The 22600-nt window shown below is 47.2% G+C and overlaps 1 protein-coding gene across 1 annotated transcript in view; it reads left to right on the top strand.

The window, feature by feature from the left end:
• Positions 1-1500: 1500 nt before the first annotated feature.
• The window catches only part of LOC310660476 (ectonucleoside triphosphate diphosphohydrolase 3-like), a 29998-nt gene continuing 8898 nt past the window's right edge, over positions 1501-22600 (top strand). Inside the window, 7 exon segments of the mRNA XM_083405279.1 lie at positions 1501-1987; positions 1989-1994; positions 3805-3859; positions 8336-8463; positions 10029-10146; positions 16313-16463; positions 19089-19248. Of these exon segments, the coding sequence (XP_083261405.1) occupies positions 1913-1987; positions 1989-1994; positions 3805-3859; positions 8336-8463; positions 10029-10146; positions 16313-16463; positions 19089-19248 (693 nt within the window). The 5' untranslated portion in view covers positions 1501-1912.

Below are 22600 nucleotides of genomic sequence, written 5' to 3' on the forward strand. Positions count from 1 at the left end.
CCCGGGAGTGCTTTCAAACTGCTAGGTTGGCAGGCGCTGGGACCAAGCGACGGGAGCGCACCCCGCCGTGGGGATTCGAACCACCGACCTTTCGATCGGCAAGCCCTAGGTGCTGAGGCTTTTACCCACAGCGCCACCCGCGTCCCTTAGTTATGATTACAAGTTGATAAATTTGTGAGCAAGTCCTTCATAGGCTGTGAACCTCCCCCCCCCCCATTGTAAATCAATAACAATGCTGCCTCAGGACTTTCGGTCAGCTTTGACCCAGTGATTTCTGTCATCTCAAAGAAAAACACAAAAAAACCCACACCTGTACATTTTTACACCCCCACCACATGTGTCCCCTCCAACAGAATGCTGAATGCTTATTTGATTTAATCTCACTGGTGTTAAATACCACCTAAGAGAACCTTAGGGACGCGGGTGGCGCTGTGGGTTAAACCACAGAGCCTAGGACCTGCCAATCAGAAGGTTGGCAGTTCGAATCCCCGCAACGGTGTGAGCTCCCATTGCTTGGTCCCTGCTCCTGCCAACCTAGCAGTTCGAAAGCACGTCAAAGTGCAAGTAGATAAATAGGTACCACTCTGGCAGGAAGGTAAATGGCATTTCCGTGCACTGCTCTGGTTCGCCACATGACCCAGAAGCTCCCGGCTCCCTTGGCCAATAAAGCAAGATGAGCACCGCAACCCCAGAGTTGGCCACGACTGGACCTAATGGTCAGGGGTCCCTTTACCTTTACCTAAGAGAACCTGCACAAGTGACGCTGACACAAAACCCCACACATACACTCAATAGAAGGATAGAAGCATTGCCACCCCACCCCACTCGCCATTCCCCCTCCCCCTCTTTTCTTCCTAACCTAACTCTGTATGTAACACTAATGCCTCACAACTAATGAAACTGATCTGTAGAAAACGCAGCTTGAAAAAAAGAGACCATGCATGTATTTTTGTAAACGAAGAAATCTTGAATATTATTTTTTTAAAAACCATCTCCAAAAACAAAAACACAACCCTTTGGAAGCCTGCGGAAGGGGGGTTGCAAAGAAGCGGTCGCCTGGCAGCGAGCGGGTGGCCGGCTGGTGCCCTTCCTCCCAGCTCTGCCTGCCTGCCCTCTTGCCATTCCTGGCGGAGAGGCGGAGCCCGCGGGAGCTTCCCGGAGCTTTCCTCCTCGGACGCCGCGGGAGGGAGGAAGAACCTGCCGGGCTGCAGCGGCGTCACCCTCCTCTGTCTCCTCCTCCTCCATCTCCATCCATTCTGGCCCCATCCACGCCGCCGCCGTGGGGCATCGCTGCCCGGCTAACAGGGCGATGAGGCGTCCCGGTCCCCCACCCAGGCGGCTGCTGTCCTACCCCCCGCGCTGGATATAAGGAGACGGATCCACTCGGAGGAAGCTGCTTTTCCCCATCTCGGCTGCTGCCGCAGTGGAAGGTAAAAGGCACCCGGGCGCAAGGGATCGTGCGCTCGCGCGTTTGGGTTTCCCTTCGGGTTAGAATGGCAAGGGTTCTTTTCCGTGCGTAATCGTTACGCAGCTGGAGAGAGGAGAGCGCGGCAACCCGGCTGCCTGAAAGGTTGCATCTCCCTTCCGATGGCTTGCAGGCGATTTGCAAGGAGCTGCACCCTGAGGATCGCGGGGGGGGGGGGTTGCTTTTTGACCTGTGGAGAGAAGATCTGGCTGGGGAGATTCTGCAGGGTGGGATGGGTTGGTGTGTCGACAGGGGACGCCTGTGTTCCTGGGTGTGTGAACACAGAGGGTCCTGGAGTTTGGAGCTCCACAGCGGGCTGTCTCAACTCGGTGCCCCCCAGATGTTTGGAACCAATGGGGCCGATGGTGGATGTCGGGGGTTCAAAGCTTCCGGGGTGGGGGCACCAGGCTGGCTGAGGCTTGACCTAGGGAAAGCCTTCGTGTATGGATGGTTGAGTGCCGCTTGCCCAAGGACGTGGAGACAGAGGCTAGCAATCGACCGGACCACGCAGCGAATGCGCCTTAAGAAGGTGGAGCGTTGGCAATATTTTAAACGTGTGTTCGGAACTGAGATTGGTTTTGTGCTTTTCCCTGAATGCAAAGTCGCGGTCTCTGGTTTTTTCAGCTTGGACAGATGCTGCATCTTTCTTTGAATGATTTAGCAACGTCACTGCGTTTTAGAAAGCATGGTGCTTAGAGATGGCAATGAGCAACAACTAGATATGTTTTTAAAAATAGAGATTTCCTTTCCTTTCCTTTTTGTGTGTGTGTGGGGGGGGGTACTGAGCCATGTACAGTGGTACCTCGGGTTAAGTACTTAATTCGTTCCGGAGGTTTGTTCTTAACCTGAAACTGTTCTTAACCTGAAGCACCACTTTAGCTAATGGGGCCTCCCGCTGCCACTGCGCCGCCGGAGCACGATTTCTGTTCTCATCCTGAAGCAAAGTTCTTAACCCGAGGTACTATTTCTGGGTTAGCGGAGTCTGTAACCGGAAGTGTATGTAACCTGAAGCGTATGTAACCCAAGGTACCACTGTATATGGAATCATGCAGGCCTTGCTTCCCAAAAGGTCTGATGCAGGCATAGGTAAACTCAGCCCTCCAGATGTTTTGGGACTACAGCTTCCATCATCCCTGACCACTGGTGCTGTTAGCTAGGGATGATGGGAGTTGTAGTCCCAAAACATCTGGAGGGCCGAGTTTGCCTATGCCTGGTCTAATGCCTCACGGAAGATGCCTAGGCACTGTGGCTGCTGCCCGAGGCTACATTTAAGCAATTTCATGTCTATGGCTTTGGCTTTTGAGAGTGTGCACTTTCTCTTCCTCCCTCCCTCTCTCATGCACACACACCTCCTATGTTCTCTCTTTCTCTCTCTCTGTCTCTCTCTCTCTCTCTTTCACACACACACACACACACACGCACACAGAGAGAGAGAGAGAGAGAGAGAGAGAGAGAGAGAGAGAGGCAGTCCCCACATCATGCACTTTCTCTCTTTCAGATCCACAGAGATATTTCCGGCAGGCACGTTGCCTGTCCCATGCTCTTTCAGGCTCACGTCCTTTCATCTGAAAAGATTCCCATAATATGTGCAGTTGGAAAGCTTTGTCCTTCTTTATAATAAACACACACCAACTTACACACGCAGGAACACACAAACAATGTATCTCTATATTTTGTTGGAAGCCACCCAGAGTGGCTGGGGAAGCCCAGCCAGATGAGCGGGGCATAAATAATAAATTGTTATCATAATATTATTCTGCCTCATACAGGTGTGCAACTTCTGCTTGGCGGTATTTCCTTCCTTCCTTCCTTCCCTCTCTCTTTCACACAGCCAATTCAGTGCCCTCCAGAAGTTTGGAATCAGCCCCAGACCCAGGCCAATGGTCGGGGACGATGAAGAACTATAGTTCAAAATGCCTCACCTTAGCTATCCCTTTCCTAAGCCCATTCCCGTAGGGCTACTGTTTTCCTACCTGCTTCCCTGCCTCTGTTTGAGAAATTAAGAAGTCCTTTTCTGTGTGAGGGAGCTGCTGCTTTTTGTGTGTACCTGAAATCCATACACTGTAGGGCATGCGCAGACCAGGCCCCTGTCATTTTCTGGCAGAGAATCCCACCTATTTTGATGTTGCCATGCTGTGATTTCGCCAACCCCTCAGATCAATAGCTGTTCCCCTTCGCCTCTGTGCCTGCAAAGCACTTTCTCACCTTCTCAGTCTCTGGGAAGAAATAACTCCTTTTGCAGTCATGGGCCTGCAATAATTCCACCCCCCCCCCAGCTCCTTACTTGTTTTTCATAAACCCAACCTCACGCTGAATATTCTGTTTCTCTTGCTGTGTAGCTTGAACAAGAAGAGATGTTTACTGCGCTGTCCCGACAATCCTGTGAACATACAGGTCAGTACTTGTGGCCGGTTGCCGTGGCAACATGCCAAGATGGGTTGGTTGCCATGTATATAATACTTTATAGCCATAGGTATGTTAGGAAATGTACGTTCATTTCCTAATGTACCTATAGCTATCATGTATGTTCAGGGCAGTGCTGCAGTTAAGGTGATTTTAGACTTTGGACTTAATTAATGGTCATGTGGGTTGAGGTGGGCTTTAGACAGCACAGCGTTATGACTTCGATTTTTGCAAAATGTCATGAAAACCAGCTCCTGCCGCATTGGGAGCCCATCTATCTGCGTGGAGCCCTCGACTGCTGTTCCAAAGTCCTCTCCTGGCCGGCTGCACACACATTCTGGTGTGATAGAGAGAGTTAGCTGCTGAGCAGACTTCATGTTTTCATCTTCAGTAAGTTATTGGAAACAAATAGTCCTGTGTGGTCTGTTAACTTGAATTAGGGCGTGGGAATTGAATGTATTTATTTTATCCCTTGCTCCAGAACGATACTGTTCTAAAAGCGAAACACAAAAGCTGTTTGGGATTTCTTTCTGGGGGTTTTTTAAATGTAGCTGTTGGCTTTTCCTCTACCTTCTGTAAAATAAGACTGATGGCTGAAAACATTAGCAAGCTGGATTCTGCCGCCTCCCCTACATCCCTCCAATCTGCTAGGGATACCCTCTTAATTCTTCCACCTGTGTGAGGACGATGACAGAAATGCCTTCCTGTTTGCAGTTCCCATCCCCTAGGGACTCTCTTTAGTTTGTGCTAGAGCCGCCTTGAAATTAATTCCAAAAAGTTACCAGCTCACATTTTTTCCTTTTACTTGTTGGTTAGTTATTTGAGACAACCGACAGCCAAAAAGAACCAACTCCCTTCCGGTTTACAAATGTGTCCTTCCTGGTCCCCTAGGTGGCATGGCAAGGGGTATGTGCATGTCTACATGTATTGGGGAAGACTTTCTTGTTTGCAAGACGTCCTTCTCTGGGCTCCCGTTTGGTGACTAGGACTGCGGTGGTGTGTTGACGTAAGGCCATCTCAGTTTAAGACAGATCCTTCTTTTTTTATTGTTTTACATCTAAGGGTCCTGTTGATGCTTCTTCCAAAATATTATCTTCCACCCTGCACTCTCAGGATAGATGGAGTTATTTGTGGGTGGCGCTGTGGTCTAAACCACTGCGCCTCTTGGGCTTGCCAATCGGAAGGCCGGCGGTTCGAATCCCCATGACGGGGTGAGCTCCCGTTGCTCGGTCCCAGCTCCTGCCAACCTAGCAGTTCGAAAGCACGCCTGTGCAAGTAGATAAATAGGTACCGCTGCGGCAGGACAGTAAACGGTGTTTCCGTGCACTCTGGTTTCCATCTGTTGCGCCAGAAGCGGTTTAGTCATGCTGGCCCCGTGACCCAGAAAGCTGTCTGTGGACAAACGCTGGCTCCCTTGGCCTGAAAGTGAGGTGAGCAACCCCACAGTTGCCTTTGACTGGGCTTAACTGTGCAGGGGTCCTTTACCTTTTACCTAGATGAAGTTATTCATCTAAATCGAGCAGAATTCTGCACACATCCCTACAACCATGCCTAAATATTGGACTGCATTCACTCCAGGCGTAACATCAATGACTTCTTGAAGCCGTCAAGCCTTTGCACATCTGCCTGAGAGAAAGACCCAATGAATTCAATGGGGCTTACTTGTGAGCACATGTGTACACGATTGGGTAAAGCGGTGATGGGGAACCGGTAGCCTTTTCAGATGTTTTGGACCCCAATACCCATCATTCCTCAGCAGCGGCCATCTTGCCTGGGGCTAATGGGAATCCAAAACGTCTAGAGGACAACCAAAACCACAGTTTAGCCCACCTGGAGTTAAAGGTTGCTCTCTTTCCCTTTAGGCATTGGCAGACAGTGGCCTTGTTTGGTTTAAATTGAGGCTTCAACACTGCCCTGTGTTTCACTCCTGCCTTATGAACCTCCTGACAGCCAATTAAAGGTAAAGGTAAAGGTACCCCTGCCCGTACGGGCCAGTCTTGCCAGACTCTAGGTTTGTGCGCTCATCTCACTCAAGAGGCCAAGGGCCAGCGCTGTCCGAAGACACTTCCGGGTCACGTGGCCAGCGTGACATCGCTGCTCTGGCGAGCCAGAGCTGCACCCGGAAACGCCGTTTACCTTCCCGCTAGTAAGCGGTCCCTATTTATCTACTTGCATCCAGGGGTGCTTTCGAACTGCTAGGTTGGCAGGCGCTGGGACCGAACAGCGGGAGTGCACTCCGCTGCGGGGATTCGAACTGCCGACCTTTTGATCGGCAAGCCCTAGGTGCTGAGGCTTTAACCCACAGCACCACCCGCGTCCCGACAGCCAATTACTATGCAATAAAACATTCAGCTGACACAAGGTCATGAGGTGTGTATCTGCCAGATGATTTGCTGGCTGGGTCTGGTTTTCTGTAGAATACTGGTATGCAACTACTGGCAGATGCTGAATTCAATGACAAATGTTTCAAGGACAGTTCATTTGCATGACAAACTCTCTCAAGGCTGCCTTAGATTCCTGGATACTTGCCCTCTCTTCTTCTCTGGTAGCACTGAGAACATTTTGACATTGAGAGTCCATTCCTACTTTTCTTGTTGCTATATTTAGCATTTCCTAGAGTAACCAACTAGTAGGGACGTGGGTGGCGCTGTGGATTAAACCACGGAACCTAGGACTTGCCGATCAGAAGGTCGGCGGTTCGAATCCCCATGACTGGGTGAGCTCCCGTTGCTCGGTCCCTGCTCCTGCCAACCTAGCAGTTCGAAAGCATGTCAAAGTGCAAGTAGATAAATAGGTACCACTCCGGCGGGAAGGTAAACGGCGTTTCCGTGCGCTGCTCTGGTTCGCCAGAAGCGGCTTAGTCATGCTGGCAACATGATCCGGAAGCTGTACGCGAGCTCCCTCGGCCAGTAAAGCGAGATGAGCGCCGCAACCCCAGAGTTGGCTACGACTGGACCTAACAGTCAGGGGTCCCTTTACCTTCACCTAGACTAACCAAAGCAGGGAGATCCGAAACCAGCTTAATTGTCAGTTCTAGGGAAGAAGATGCTTAAGAAGTGCACATCTGCCTGTTTACACGCAATAGTTTTAAGAAAAAACACCCTTTAAAATGTACACCTTTTGAAGATAACTAGGCAACCGAAAAAAAGGCATGATTAATCTTTCCTTTGCTAGCTAAAGGAACACTGCTAGCTGTATACCTCCCATGCTTTAAGAGATCAATTTATGCAACAAGCCTTTAAGGTAAGGAAGTGCTGCTAATTCTGTTTCCACTGGGTTGTGATGAGATGATGAATCATCCCTAAGCAAAGAAGGGAATTGGAAATGGTAACGTCCTACATCTCAGTTATCAGTATCCTCCCCATTCCTCCTCCCTGGTCTTTAAGGACAAAATCCTGTTGGGTTTCCTAATAAGTGTAAGTCCTGAATAAGTGTAGGAGTTAGGCAAGCCGGTCTTGGCTACGCCTGCGCAATATTTCTGGTTTTCACAATAGAGAGTAGTTAAGAATAGGCTAAGAATTATTTCTAGTATGCCTCTGAATACCAGAGGCTGGAAACAAGGCTCTTTGTATGTTCCATAATGCCTATGAATCGGCTTCTACTGTACCTGTTGAATTTCTGTCTGTTACGCAGTTGTGAAAAACACAAGAGCTCTATTTGGAGGTGGGGGGTAGGAGGGTCATTCTACCAAGACCAGTCAATGAAAATACATCTACAGTGGTACCTTGGTTCTCAAACGCCTCGGTTCCCAAACGCCCAAAACTCGGAAGTAAGTGTTCCGGTTTTTGAAAGTTTTTCAGAAGCTGAACGTCCAATGCAGTTGTCAGCTATTGTTTCCGGAGTGCCTGCACCAATCAGAAGCTGCGCCTTGGTTTTCGAACATTTCAGAAGTCAAACGGACTTCCAGAATGGTTTAAGTTTGGCACTTTTGTTTTTGCTATTTACTTTGCGTTTTTGTTTCTGAGGCTTTTTCGGTTAATTTGTTTTTGTGACTGTGTGGGTGATAATTTTTATCATCTACAATACTGTCTTATTTATTTTATAGTAGAGTACATTGATTATTGCTTTCATTTTATGAATCAATGGTCTGGTTAAAGAGTAAAATTCATGTTAAATTGATGTTTTAGGGGTTGTTTTTAAAAGTCTGGAACGGATTAATGTGTTTTGCATTACTTTCTATGGGAAAGTGTGCCTTGGTTCTGGGAACACTTTGGTTTTAGAATGGACTTAAGTTTGAGAATCAAGGTACCACTGTACTTTTCTAGCTCGTTCCAAACATCAAAGGCTTCTAATGGGTTTTCATACGTTTATCCTATATATATATTCTGGGTTCACTCAGATGAACAGAGTTCCTCATTCCGAGCAAATGTAGAACCTGGAATTCTTATGTTACAGTGCAGTGAAAAATAATATCGTTAACCCTGACAAATTCATGATGCCAGTCCCCCCCCCCTTCTTATTTTTTAGGTTCCCGAGTACTGTACAAAATGTCAACCATAGTCACTTTTGTCTTTCTGCTTTTAAGCATAGCAATTATTGTTACTATTACTCTGGTCCAAGTGAATCGGAAAGAGGTCCTTTTGCCAGGGCTGAAGGTACGTTGAATGAATATGCTGCAGTATCCGTTGCTTAGTTTGGGTGCTGGGGCTCAGCTGCTGAACCGGTGATGGAATGATAGTCAAGAGGGCTTATGAGCATGTGGAAAGAGTTTTCCAGCACCAGAAAGTAAGCACAGCTTGATTGCAAGCGCCTGCAATTAGAAAAAGGGTGCCTTGCAGGTCTTCCGTCCTCTCTTTCTAGAAGCTAATCACTGTTAACATAGAAAAACCTCTTCAGGTAGAATCTGTATGATAATAAGTGAAATGAATGAAGATCCAGGACAAAAACATCTTGGAACATCAAACCTCAAGTTCCTTTGGACATGTATATTCAAAGAAGTGCTCCTCTGCTTTCCCTCACCCAAATTTTGTTCCACGAAAGAGACATACTCAGCCCCCAGACCTGGTGTTGTCTCCTTGCCGCCCCCTTGCTTCAGGTGGGCTACCTAAATGGGAGTCGGATGTGGCTTCAGAATGGACCCAAGAGCCAGCCAATCATGGCTTTGAATGAGGAAGTGGGAGGGACGGGGTGAGGGTGGGGTGGAGAGTCACTCAGGACTGGTTGGGAAAGAGGCTGGGTTCTTTTTCTGTAAAGACTGAAACAAAAAAGGACTGTAAGAAACTTTTCCAAGTCTTTATACCAGGCATAGGCAAAATTGGCCCTCCAGATGTTTTGGAACTACAGTTCCCATCATCCCTGACCACTGGTCCTGTTAGCTAGGGGTGATGGGAGTTGTAGTCCCAAAAACATCTGGAGGGCTGAGTTTGCCTGCTTTATACTTCCCTGGGCAACCAGCCGGGAGCTGCCCCAATTAGAGGATAGTACTGCTCAACAAAAAGCTTGCAATTCCCTGTATTAAAACCCTGGGCATAACATGCCAACCAACAAGAACACCCTTCGCCAGCACAGCGGGATTATAGGGCAGTAATTACATAAGAGGGTGAGATCCTTATTAAGAAGATCTCTGGACAGTTACATGCCCAAAGGCTGAAGGCTTCCCACTTGAAAGCTCCTCTTGAAGAAACATATCTTGGCTGCACCCGTTTTCCTCGAGGCAGGATTGGGACCCGATGGGTGTAGCTGCCTGCTTGCCCTACCAGTTAGGACATGCCCACAGTATTATCCTTCCATCTCTCAACTGCGAGTGGGAAGAAACAGGTAGGAGAAGCAAGCTCAGGATGAATGGGAATGGCCAGGGAGAGGGGTTGGAGGCAGGAGAGACTGTTGCCGCCCCACGGCATCTGCCGCCTGAGGTGGCTTCATCACTCTGTCCAATGGTAGAGCCGGCCCATAGGGAAACAGCTGTTCAAAGAAAAGAAGGAGAAAGAAAGAAAGAAAGAAAGAAAGAAAGAGAAAAAGGAAGGAAGGAAGGAAGGAAGGAAGGAAGGAAGGAAGGAAGGAAGGAAGGAAGGAAGGAATCACTCTAGCTTAATACAAAAAGTGTCTCTTAGGGACTTGGGCTACTTTTCTAACGCTTGTATTTTCTTTTATTGTTTCCAAGAAGAAACCATGCTCGTCTTCTAATCTATAACTTTCTCTCCTCCCCGTTTCCACCACCAAGTATGGAATAGTGCTGGATGCAGGATCATCTCGAACGACTGTCTATGTATATGAATGGCCGGCAGAGAAAGAAAACAACACAGGAGTCGTGAGCCAGACCTTCAAGTGCAATGTGAAAGGTGAGGAGGGAATGTGGATTTTGGGGTGGCCCTGAAACAAATACAAAGCACGGAATGTATGAGTTGGGCGAAGGAGGGCGTCAGGAAGAGAAACGGCACCTTCTGTGTTTCTATACACCGTCCATTAAGAGCATCATCATTCCACTTTAAACAACCATGGCTTTCCCCAAAGAGTCCTGGAAACAGTAGTTGGTTAAGGTTGCCGACTGATGCTTGGAGACTCCTGTTCCCCTCACAGAGCTACAATTCCCAGAGCCCCCTGGGAAGAGAGATTTTTGGCTCGGTGAGGGGAATAGTAGCCCCCTAAGTACTGGGACGTGGGTGGCGCTGTGGGTTAAACCACAGAGCCTAGAACTTGCCGATCAGAAGATCGGCGGTTCGAATCCCCACAATGGGGTGAGCTCCCGTTGCTCGGTCCCTGCTCCTGCCAACTTAGCAGTTCGAAAGCACGTCAAAGTGCAAGTAGATAAATAGGTACCGCTCCGGCGGGAAGGTAAACGGTGTTTCCGTGCGCTGCTCTGGTTTGCCAGAAGCGGCTTAGTCATGATGGCCACATGACCCAGAAGCTGTACGTCACCTCCCTCGGCCAATAAAGCGAGATGAGCACCGCAACCCTAGAGTCGGTCACGACTGGACCTAATGGTCAGGGGTCCCTTTACCTTTACCTTTAAGTACTCATAGCACCCTTAGCAGGGATAGCCTAACTGCTGTTGTCTATGCTCTGGTAACTTCAAGGTTAGATTACTGCAATGTGTTATATGCAGGGCTGCCTCTGAAGATGGTTCGGAAACGTCAGCTAGTGCAGAATTCAGCAGCCAGGTTACTCAGTGGAGCAATACGGACTGAGCATGTTTCATCGATCCTGGTCTGACTGCACTGGCTACCAATGAATTTCGAGGCCCAATTCAAAGTGCTGGTTTTGACCTACAGTGGTACCTCGGGTTACAGACACTTCAGGTTACATACGCTTCAGGTTACAGACTCCGCTAACCCAGAAATATTACCTTGGGTTAAGAACTTTGCTTCAGGATAAGAACAGAAATCGTGCTCCTGCGGTGCAGCGGCAGCAGGAGGCCCCATTAGCTAAAGTGGTGCTTCAGGTTAAGAACAGTTTCAGGTTAAGAATGGACCTCCGGAACGAATTAAGTACTTAACACGAGGTAGCACTGTATAAAGCCTGTAACGGCTCAGGACCGCAATACCTCAAAGACCGCCTCTTCCCATATGAACCTACCCGGACCCTGAGATCATCTTCTGAGGCCCTCCTTCGTGTGCCTCCTCCTCGAGAGGTGCGGAGGGTGGCAACACGAAAATGGGCCTTCTCTGCAGTGGCCCCCTGTCTGTGGAATGCTCTCCCCAGGGAGGTTTGCCTGGTGCCTTTGTTATACACCTTTAGGCGCCAGGCAAAAACGTTCCTTTCTAACTAGGCCTTTGGTTGATCTGTTTGACATCCTATGCCCTTTTAAAATCCTATACCCCCTATTCTGGGGGGATGTTATTGGGTTGTTGTTTTTATTCTGATTATATATGTTGTGATTTTGTCTGTGAACTGCCCTGAGACCTCTGGGTATAGGGCGGTATATAAACTCGATTAACAACAACAACAACAACAACACACAACAGTTCCCAGGATTCTTTGGGTGAAGCCATGACTGTTTAAAGGGGTATGATAGTGCTTTCAAAGTGTTATTTGTACAGTGGTGCCTTGCAAGACGAAATTAATTCGTTCTGCGAGTTTTTTCGTCTTGTGAATTTTTCGTCTTGCGAAGCACGATTTCCCATAGGAAATGCATTGACGGTTTCCCATAGGAATGCATTGAAAAAGGCGCAAGACGTTTTCGTCTTGCGAAGCAAGCCCATAGGGAAATTCATCTTGCGAAGCAACTCAAAAAACAAAAAACTCTTTCGTCTTGCGAGTTTTTCGTCTTGCGAGGCATTCGTCTTGCGAAGTACCACTGTATTTTATTTTTTATTATTAATCACAGTGCTTTACACAATAAGTGAATGAAATGCAACAACAAACCCCAAAATTAAGCAACTAGTGGCTGAATTCGCCTGCCACGGCTCTAAATCAAAATACAACGGCAGGCAAAGCAATTGAAGCAGCCTTCTTGTATTGGGGCGGGCTTCTCAGTGGGGAGGTATTGGCTGGGCAAATGACTCAGGGACAGGTTTTGCTGTTCCAAATGGGCGTGGGAAGTTGGTGCGTCATGTAGTAGGGTGGAAATCGTGTACGACTTGCCATTTGCGTGCCTGTGGCATTTCAAAATGTGACAGATTAGCAAGCGGGGACGGCAGTGGCAGCGGCAGATCGAAATCATCTGCATTCTCTGCTGCCCCGGTCTAATGGAAACTGCAGTGGCAGCTTGTTCCTGTGGGTGTGAATGCTTGTGTGTATGCACACCTAAGAAAATTAGGCTAATAATAATAATAATAATAATAATAATAATAATAATTTATTATTTATACCCTGCCTATCTAGCTGAGTTTCCCCAGCCACTCTGGGCGGCTTCCAATCCAGTGTTAAAAACAATACAGCATTAAATATTAAAAACTTCCCTAAACAGGGCTGCCTTCAGATGTCTTTTAAAGATAAGATAGCTGCTTATTTCCTTCACATCGGAAGGGAGGGCGTTCCACAGGGCAGGGGCCACTACCGAGAAGGCCCTCTGTCTGGTTCCCTGTAGCTTTGCTTTTCGCAAAGAGGGAACCGCCAGAAGGCACTTGGCGCTGGACCTCAGTGTCTGGGCTGAACAATGGGAGTGGAGACGCTCCTTCAGGTTTACAGGACTGAGGCTGTTTAGGGCTTTAAAGGTCAGCAACAACACTTTGAATTGTGCTCGGAAATGTACTGGGAGCCAATGCAGATCTCTCGGGACTGGTGTTATGTGGTCCCGGCGGCTGCCCCCAGTCACCAGTCTAGCTGCCGCATTCTGGATTAGAACAACGATGTTAGAACAACGATGATGGTCATTGCATATGAAGGCATGTGGCTGAAAACCGCAGGAGGGGAACAGTTCTCTCGTGCTTGAATCCTTTTTTGCAGGTTTTCCCCGGGTATCTGTTTGGCTTCTGCAAACAGAATCCTGGTCTAGATGGGCCATTGGCTTGATACAGCAGCCTCTCCTTATGTTCATTTTTTAATCCACTATAACTCCAAGGAGTGCCAGGGTTCTTTGATCCCTTTCTTTGTTCCCTAATTCTCACAATGCCCCTGTGAGGTCAGTTAACCTGAGGAAGGTTGACTCTCAAGGTCGCCTTGTTCAACATGAACCACTAACTCGCTGTATCTCATGACTAACCCTTTCATTGTGATTTCCTACAAGATAGTGCCTACCTAGGCTTTAAATTTTGCTTAAACCGTGGGATTTTCTCTGCATGGATCACGGTTTCCCTCTCCTTCTTCTCTTGTGAGGCACAGACTCTTTTAATCAAAGGTTAAAAGGTAAAGGTAAAGGGACCCCTGACCGTTAGGTCCAGTCGTGGCCGACTCTGGGGTTGCAGTGCTCATCTCGCTTTATTGGCTGAGGGAGCCGGCGTACAGCTTCCAGGTCAAGTGGCCAGCATGACTAAGCCGCTTCTGGAGAACCAGAGCAGTGCACGGAAACGCCGTTTACCTTCCCGCTGGAGTGGTACCTATTTATCTACTTGCACTCTGATGTGCTTTTGAACTGCTAGGTTGGCAGGATCAGGGACCGAGCGATGGGAGCTCACCCCGTCGTGGGGATTCGAACCGCCGACCTTCTGATTGGCAAGCCCTATGCTCTGTGGTTTAACCCACAGCGCCACCCACGTCCCTTAAAGGTTGCTGTTCAGCAAAGTGAGATTTCCAGTTGATGGGTACAAACTCCTGAGCAACTCCTTTCATGCATGCAATTAGGTCGTGTCATTTCAGAAACAGCATTTGAAGTTCCTTCCAAGCTTCTTGTACTACAGGGATGGAAATATATATAGGAACCGAAGCCTGCAAATAGAATCCCGTCTGCAAATTATGGGCTTTGTGGGATTGGTTTGGTTTTTTAAAAAAAACTAATTAAAGGCAGGATCATTTCGGCTCTGCTGTAATCTGAAGCAAAATTCTTCTTTTTAAAATTTATTTATTTAGTTTTTCAAATTACAGTTTTACAATTACATATCCAACATACAACATAGATCCCACAGAATCTCCTGGACTTCCCTCCTCCCCTTTGTGGGTCCTATTGTTAGTCATTTCTTCCTGCATCTTTTATAATAATCCAAATCTTTTACAGCTCCATATTCACCATTAAACTAGAAGTGCTATTCCAATCCTACTAACAATTTTAACTGTTTACAGTGGCTTTTAAGATAAATTATATATTTTCCCCATTCTTTATTAAAATTTTGGTATTCCGGAATTCTGATTCTTCTGGTCATTTTTGCCATTTCGGCATAATCTATCTATTTAAATCTGAAGCAAAATTCTCACCCTGGTTGCTTATGTGCTTATGTGTTTTTAACTTTTAAGGGCCACCCATTTGGATTTATCCCAGGCCAAGATGGATACAGTAGTACCTCCGATTACATACGCTTCAGGTTACATACACTTCAGGTTACAGACTCTGCTAACCCAGAAATAGTGCTTCAGGTTAAGAACTTTGCTTCAGGATGAGAACAGAAATCTTGCTCCGGCAGCGCGGCAGCAGCAGGAGGCCCCATTAGCTAAAGTGGTGCTTTAGGTTAAGAACAGTTTCAGGTTAAGATCGGACCTCCGGAACGAATTAAGTACTTAACCCGAGGTACCACTGTACTAGGTTTCAGTTTCATCAGCCAGAGCTGTTGTACTGCTGTAAACCACACATGCGGGTGGAGAGAAAGTAGCTTTTATTTTAGGTTTTTATTTTAGGAATGTAATGTGCCACTTGTAGGGTAATAATAATAATAATAATAATAATAATAATACACCTCACTAAGTGGTTTATATCGGAATGAATTAAAGCAATTAAAATTTGAAACAGAAATGATTAGATGCTGGAATCCATTGAAAACAGCTTCTCCATTCAAACCAGGAAGTGAACTCTCCAGACAACGGAACAGGTTGCCTTTTCTTATCTCTCAGGCTGTGATCTCCTGGGTGACGCGGGTGCCATTAGGCAGCTGAATGTGCATGCGTACTCCCTCCATTCCCCTCCCTTCTGCCTCTGTGTGGCCCGGGACACTGGCAACCCATGCTATGCCACTGGGAGGAACAGGGATAAGCTTTACAATCCACCAGTTGAAATCCCGTGGACTGGGACACAGCATGGAGGAATGAAGCCTGACTGAAACATGACACATGACACTTCTTGCATACTTCCAACATCTTATATATTTGATCGTGTATTATTTGGACTAGATGACCCTTGGCTTGATATTGGTCATCAACAGTAATAAAATGACTTGAGGTGACCCTATGGGCCCCTTCTAACTCAACAATTCTATGGTTCCATCCTTAAAAATATTTATATTCTTAGCTGTTATCCATACTCCTAAATACTTAACTTTCTTCTCAATTGTCAGTTCTGTTACTTGTTGTGGGTCTTTTTTATATTGCTCCGTCACATTTTTCACCAATACTTTCGTTTTACTTTTGTTTAATTTAAAAGCTGCTACTTTTCCAAACTTAAGAATCTGTTCGGTATACTAGTCAAAGGCTCTTCTACACAAGGTCATCTGCAAATGCCTTTAGCTTATATGCTTTATAACTTACTGCTATCCCTTTTATTTTTTCATCTGATCTTATGCTTCTAGCCAGGGTCTCTAAAACTAATAAACAATAATGGTGACAGGGGACATCTCTGTCTCGTCCCTTTCATTATTTTACATTTTCCTCTTATTACATTGTTTACTATCAGCATTGTCTGTTGGTCAGAATAAATTGCATCTATTTCTCTAAGAAATGACTCTCCGAAGTTCATAATCTCAATAGTTTTTTTCATGAAAGTCCATTAAACGTTGTCAAAGGCCTTCTCTGCATCTAGAATTCTATGGTTCTATGGTTACTGTAATGTTCAAGTTTTCCTACACATTATTTACTTACTAACTTTATTTATTTGCTTTCCAAATAAAGAAGCAAAAGTGCTCAGAATGACACTAGCTTAAAGATAGAGCGGTATAGTAAAAGTCTTGGTGAGTAACAAAACTGAATCCGTTAACCCCCTTCTTCTAGGTCCTGGGATATCCAGCTATGCGAGCAACCCTCAAGAAATTGCTAAGCCCATTAATGATTGCATGAATAAAGTAAAGGAGAAAATTCCATTGCACTTACATACGACCACACCTGTCTACCTGGGAGCCACAGCCGGCATGAGACTTCTGAGGTATGGTTGGAAACTACAGCAGACGCTGATGTGTTGTGTGTATCGTTTTGTCCATTGTTAAGTGGATAAAGCCGGGGGAAATTATTCATGCCAAAGTCTTCTCATCCTCGCCTTAAAACCTATCAGTCTATGGGGATTAATAGATATGAGCATGTTAAGACAACGCCCATAAACCAAAGAGGGATTTGGATTTTCCCAGGGGGTATTGCTGGTGAGTAGAATCTTCCCTCAGATTCAACTTGTTGTGACTATTGACTGCCTTGTAGAAGACGGTCGATCCCAGATCGGAGTGTTCCTGAATATTTTGTAATAAATGTGTAATCTTGGGGACTTTGTGCCACAACCAAGGAGGAGGGAGAGAGTCAGTGGCGTAGCGTGGGGGGTGCAGGGGGGCCCTGGCGCACCGGGCGCAACATCTGGGGGTTAGGGTTAGGGGGCGCAAATCCACGGGTTAGGGGGCGCAAATTACTTGCCTTGCCCCGGGTGCTGACAACCCACGCTACGCCACTGGAGAGAGTGGTGGCTTGGCCCATGTTGCATACCTGACAACAGCCTGCACTTGTTGTTGTGTATGTGCCAGTGGTTGTATAAAATCCTTTGTGCGTGCACAGATTTTTCTTTTAAGTGTTGACAAATAGTAGAAATAAGGGCCAATGTAAGTAAGTAAGTAAGTAAATTTTTATTTATAACCTGCCCTCCCTGGCCAAGACCGGGTTCAGGGTGGCTAACATCAAATACATTAAAACACCATCAAACATTTGATTAAAATACAGCTTAAAAATTAGAATCAGGATAAAATTAAATGATTGCCCACAGATTACAACATAGGGGTGAGGAACCTCAAGTATTCATCAGGACCAGCTATCCATGTTGGTCCCACATGAGCCAATAAAAGGGCCAAAGAGGTAACTTACAGGGTCCCATAGAAAGGGGTCAAACTGGGCCCGGACCAAAGCCCAGGCGGAACAACTCCGTCTTGCAGGCCCTGCAGAAAGATGTCAAGTCCCCCAGGGCCCTGGTCTCCTGCGGTAGAGTTTTCCACCAAGCTGGGGCCAAAGCTGAAAAGTCCTTGGCCCTGGTTCAGGCCAGTTTAACTTCCTTGAGGCCCGGGACCAACAAGACATTATTATTTGTGGACCGTAAGGTCCTTCGCGGGGCATACCAGGAGAGGTGGTCCCATAAGTACGAGGGTCCTAGGCCGTATAGGGCTTTAAAGGTTAAAACCAGCACCTTAAACCTGACCCTGTACTCCACCGGGAGCCAGTGCAGTTGGTAAAGCACTGGATGAATGTGGTCCCGCGGCAAGGGCACATAGATTATACTAAAAACACACCAGTGATTAATCCGTATAAATAAGATACACAGCATATATTTTTTCCTGGTGTGGTTTTGCTTGGCACCCATTCCCTGAAGCATTTTGGCACAATTCAGGCTATGCTGATGTTCGTTACTTAGACCAGGGTTTCCCTGTTTTCGGACTACAACTCCCATCATCCCTAGCTAGCAAGAGATGATGGGAACTGTAGTCCCAAAACAGCTGGGGGCCCGAGTTCAGGAGACCATGACTGAGACAAGCAGAATGGTAGAATCTGCAACCTGGAGATTGAGGGGGGGACAACCTCAGAGATGGAGGCTCTGCCCCTCATGACACACAGTCCTCTCTGTGGTCTCGGTGGTGGGGATAATAATAATAATAATAATAATAATAATAATAATAATAGAAAAGAAAACAAACCATGATCTTTGGTTAGCATCACATATAAACGAGGATTCATAAACCAGAACTTAGATGCTCCCAACAAACCCCAATCTATAGCCATGGTTAGTTTTTCGGCATACTGACTGTGGGACTTCTTTTGGGGGGGGGGCAAAACAACTGATGATGTGTTGTTCAGCTAAACCAGAATTCATGGTTTGTTTTCTCTCTGCGTGAGTGGCAAGGGGACTCACAGCCCAGATATGCACATTCATGGTAAGTCATTAACTACCGCTGTGGGTTAAACCACAGAGCCTAGGACTTGCCGATCAGAAGGTTGGCGGTTCGAATCCCCGTGACGGGGTGAGCTCCCGTTGCTCGGTCCCTGCTCCTGCCAACCTAGCAGTTCAAAAGCACGTCAAAGTGCAAGTAGATAAATAGGTACCACTCCGGCGGGAAGGTAAATGGTGTTTCTGTGCGCTGCTCTAGTTCGCCAGAAGCGGCTTAGTCGTGACGGCCACATGACCCGGAAGCTGTATGCCGGCTCCCTCGGCCAGTAAAGCAAGATGAGCACTGCAACCCCAGAGTCGGCCACGACTGGACCTAATGGCCAGAGGTCCCTTTACCTTTACCTTTACTGTAATGTGCAAACCAGAGCATTGACTATCGATGTGTGGACCAGCCAGCACAAAGTGATCACTACAAGTAGAACATTCATATCCCCTGCTATTATTTTGGATACTGTATTTTCCCATGAAAGCAGTCCACACATTTCCCTGGACCATCCAGTGTTGAAAAATTAAGTGATGTACATGCAGGTATGAATCAACCCTTGACTTGCCAAATCTAGTCACTAGTTTTGGCAGACAACAAAGGGTGAATGTCTCCTTTCGGCCACTCAGCAATTTGTATTCTTGTGACTCGCTTAGGTTGCAAAATGAATCAGCGGCCCATGAAGTCCTTCGGAGCATTCAAAAGTACTTCGCAGCCCTGCCCTTTGAATTTAGGGGCACTCAAATCATAACCGGGCAAGAGGAAGGGGTGTACGGATGGATAACAGCCAACTATTTAATGGGCAATTTCTTGGAGGTGCGTGGAAAAATCTGCATGTTTTATTGCATACTATTCTTTGATGAGCTGCTAGTGTTTGAACGGATGTACGCTGAGATTAGCATAACCCCCAGGCAAGGGAAGATTGTGGTACGATGTAGGCATATATAAATATACAACCACCTAAAACTGTGGTTGTAGTACTAAGATTATCTTTATAGCAAAGGTTCCTGCCTTGAATTAGTCTTCTGTTTTACCTAGCAAACTGGTCTCTCCTGTTAAACGCCTAAAACATCATATAAGGGGATGACATTGAGTCGTGTTCTTAAAACAACAACACCCATTTAAAGTTTAATAATAATAATAATAATAATAATAATAATAATAATTTTATTATTTGTACCTTGCCCACCTGGCTCGGTTGCCCCAGCCACTCTGGGCAGCTTCCAACAAATATAGACAGAAATACTGTTTTGGGGGAACAGGGGGTGGGCAGGTCTAGGGACTCCTTGGTTCTGAACGGGGTAACTGTGCCACTGAAGGACTAGGTGCACAGCCTGGGAGTCATTTTGGACTCACAGCTGTCCATGGAGGCACAGGTCAATTCTGTGCCCAGGGCAGCTGTCTATAAATTCCATCTGGCACGCCGGCTGAGACCCTACCTGCACGCAGACTGTCAGGAAGTTTTAAACATTTGACATTTTATTATTTTTTTTCTATTTTGCTGGAAGCCGCCCAGCGTGACTGGGGAAACCCAGCCAGATGAGTGGGGTATTAATAATAATAATAATAATAATAATAATAATAATAATAATAATACAGTGGTGCCCTGCAAGACGAATGCCTCGGAAGACGAAAAACTCGCAAGACGAAAGAGTTGTCCGCTTTCTGAGGTGCTTCGCAAGACGGATTTCCCTATGGGCTTGCTTCGCAAGACGAAACGTTTTGCGCCTTTTTTTAAAAAACCGCCAATGCATTCCTATGGGAAACCGTCAATACGCACTGGTGCTTTGCAAGACGAAAAAACTCGTAGAACGAAAAAACTCGCAGAACGAATTAATTTCGTCTTGCGGGGCACCACTGTAATAGCATAAGAAAACATAAAACACTAAAAACTTCCCTATACAGAGCTGCCTTCAGATGTCTTCAGAAAGTTGTAAAGTTGTTTATCTGTTTGGCGTCTGATGGGAGGATGCCACTGTGTGGAACACACAGAGGGTGCCACTGCCGAGAAGGCCCTCTACCTGGTTTCCTGTAACTTCGCTTATCGCAGTAAGGGAACCACCAGAAGGCCCTCAGAGCTGGACCTCAGTGGGGGTGGAGACGTTCCTTCAGGTATACAGGGCCGAGACCATTTAGGGCAGGGGTCAGCAAGGTTTACCTCACCTGGGCTGCTTCACTCCCATGGAAATCGCTCCGTGGGCTGGATCGTGTCTGCGCAGGCGCGAATTTCGGCATCTGTGTCTGCTCAGACATGATTTCTGGTGCTGTGGAAGCGAGTCCCCGCTCTGCGCTGTGCCAGTGCAGTGTGTGGGGACTCGCCGAGTGGGTGGCTCGGTTCGGGGGCTGCTCGTGGGCCGTTTAAATGACCCCTGCGAGCCACTTGTGGCTCATGGGCTGCAGGTTGCTGACTCCTGGTTTAGGGCTTTAAAGGTCAGCGCCAACACCTTGAATTGTGCTCGGAAACAAACTGGGGGCCAGTGTAGGTCTTTCAGGACCAGTGTTATACGGCCGCTGTGGCCGCTCCCAGTCACAAAGTCTCTAGCTGCCACGTTCTGGATTAGTTGCAGTTTCTGAGTCACCTTCAAAGGTAGCTTGCCCAGGGCAAAGGAAACCCCTGTAAATTTCACAGAAGTTTTAAATTGTAGGCAATCCTCACTCCAGAATAAGCCAAGCACATTACAACAGTCGTCACCACTCTAAGACACCCTGATCAGACTTGCAGACGCAACTTTGTGGTTTACATTCCATGCTCGATGTCCTCCTAAACCATGCCCTTCCCAGGTTCCCCCAGTTCTTCCAGCGGAACAATCTTCCTTTTATCCTTTGGTGCTAAAACACCAAACCGGGAACAGAGGAAACGATGGCACAGTAGCCCTGTCCCTATGTACGGCAGGCCCTTTGCTTTCACAGCTCTTTGACAAAATCCCACAGGGAACTCTTTTCCTGTGCACAGAATAAGGAGCTCTGTTGACAGGAGTGCTGATTTCAGCTGGCCACGTTGTCACGGTACTAGTGGCCTGACAAAGGCTACTGATGATGTCCGCTGATTTGAGGGGTGGCATTATTTTTCTGGCCTGGCATTGAGCAGTGCCAGACAGCCATATCTAGCCAACTTTCCTGCAATGCACCTGATGTAGTGTTGCTCTGGGCATTGTGGGAAATCAAAAGGACAGCTAGACCTAGCCACCCGGGGCTGCTCAGAGCGGTGCCACTGATGCCATGGAAGCCTGGGCAACTATTTTATCTTGAACAATTGCAAACGCAGTTAATGAAGAGTCCACTTGTGATATAGTAGTGGTTCAGTGCTCATAATCCAACGTTTTGTCGATAAAGAGCTTAGTCATCGAGCTTTGTAGTAAATAATACACAAGAGGAAACAGTATGCCCACGACTTAAAGCAGGGGTATACAGTGGTACCTCGGGTTAAGAACTTAATTAATTCCAGAGGTCTGTTCTTAATCTGAAGCTGTTCTTGGGGCCTCCTGCTCCGTTGCGCCGCTGGAGCACGATTTCTGTTCTCATCCTGAAGCAAAGTTCTTAACCCAAGGTATTATTTCTGGGTTAGCGGAGTCTGTAACCTGAAGTGTATGTAACCCGAGGTACCACTGTATTTGGCTCCATCTGCATGTTTCCATCAGGAGGAGCAGAGAAAGAGGACGGTGTCAGAGGTAAAAAGGAAAAGGTAAAGGACCCCTGGAGTGTTAAGTCCAGTCAAAGGTGACTATGGGGTTGCAGCGCTAATCTCACTTTCAGGCCGAGGAAGCTGGCGTTTGTCCGATCGGCACAGCGACGGTCTGCCGGGGTGATGATCGATGTGGGGGTGGTCCCCCCAGAGGGGGCTGATTGCTGCTGCGGCAATCCACCGGGGGGTTCTATCGGTGTGGGGGTGATCCGCCCTGGGAGGATTTTGTCACCCCCCCCCCCCGGGATGACACCTGGGGCACACCACCCCCACTGGTCCCCTTCCTACGCCCCTGGCAACGGGAGCTCACCCCGTTGCGTGGATTCAAACCGCTGACCTTCTGATCGGCAAGTCCAAGAGACTCGGTGGTTTAGACCACAGTGCCACTCGCGTCCAAATGTCAGAGGATTCTTTAGCAATGAAACTTCTGATTACTGGAACGACATCCAAGCACTGAACCACAAGTGGACTCTTTATTTACTGTGT

The sequence above is a fragment of the Podarcis tiliguerta genome (assembly GCF_965153285.1).
Source record: "Podarcis tiliguerta genome assembly, chromosome: 12".
NCBI classification, from domain to species: domain Eukaryota; kingdom Metazoa; phylum Chordata; class Lepidosauria; order Squamata; family Lacertidae; genus Podarcis; species Podarcis tiliguerta.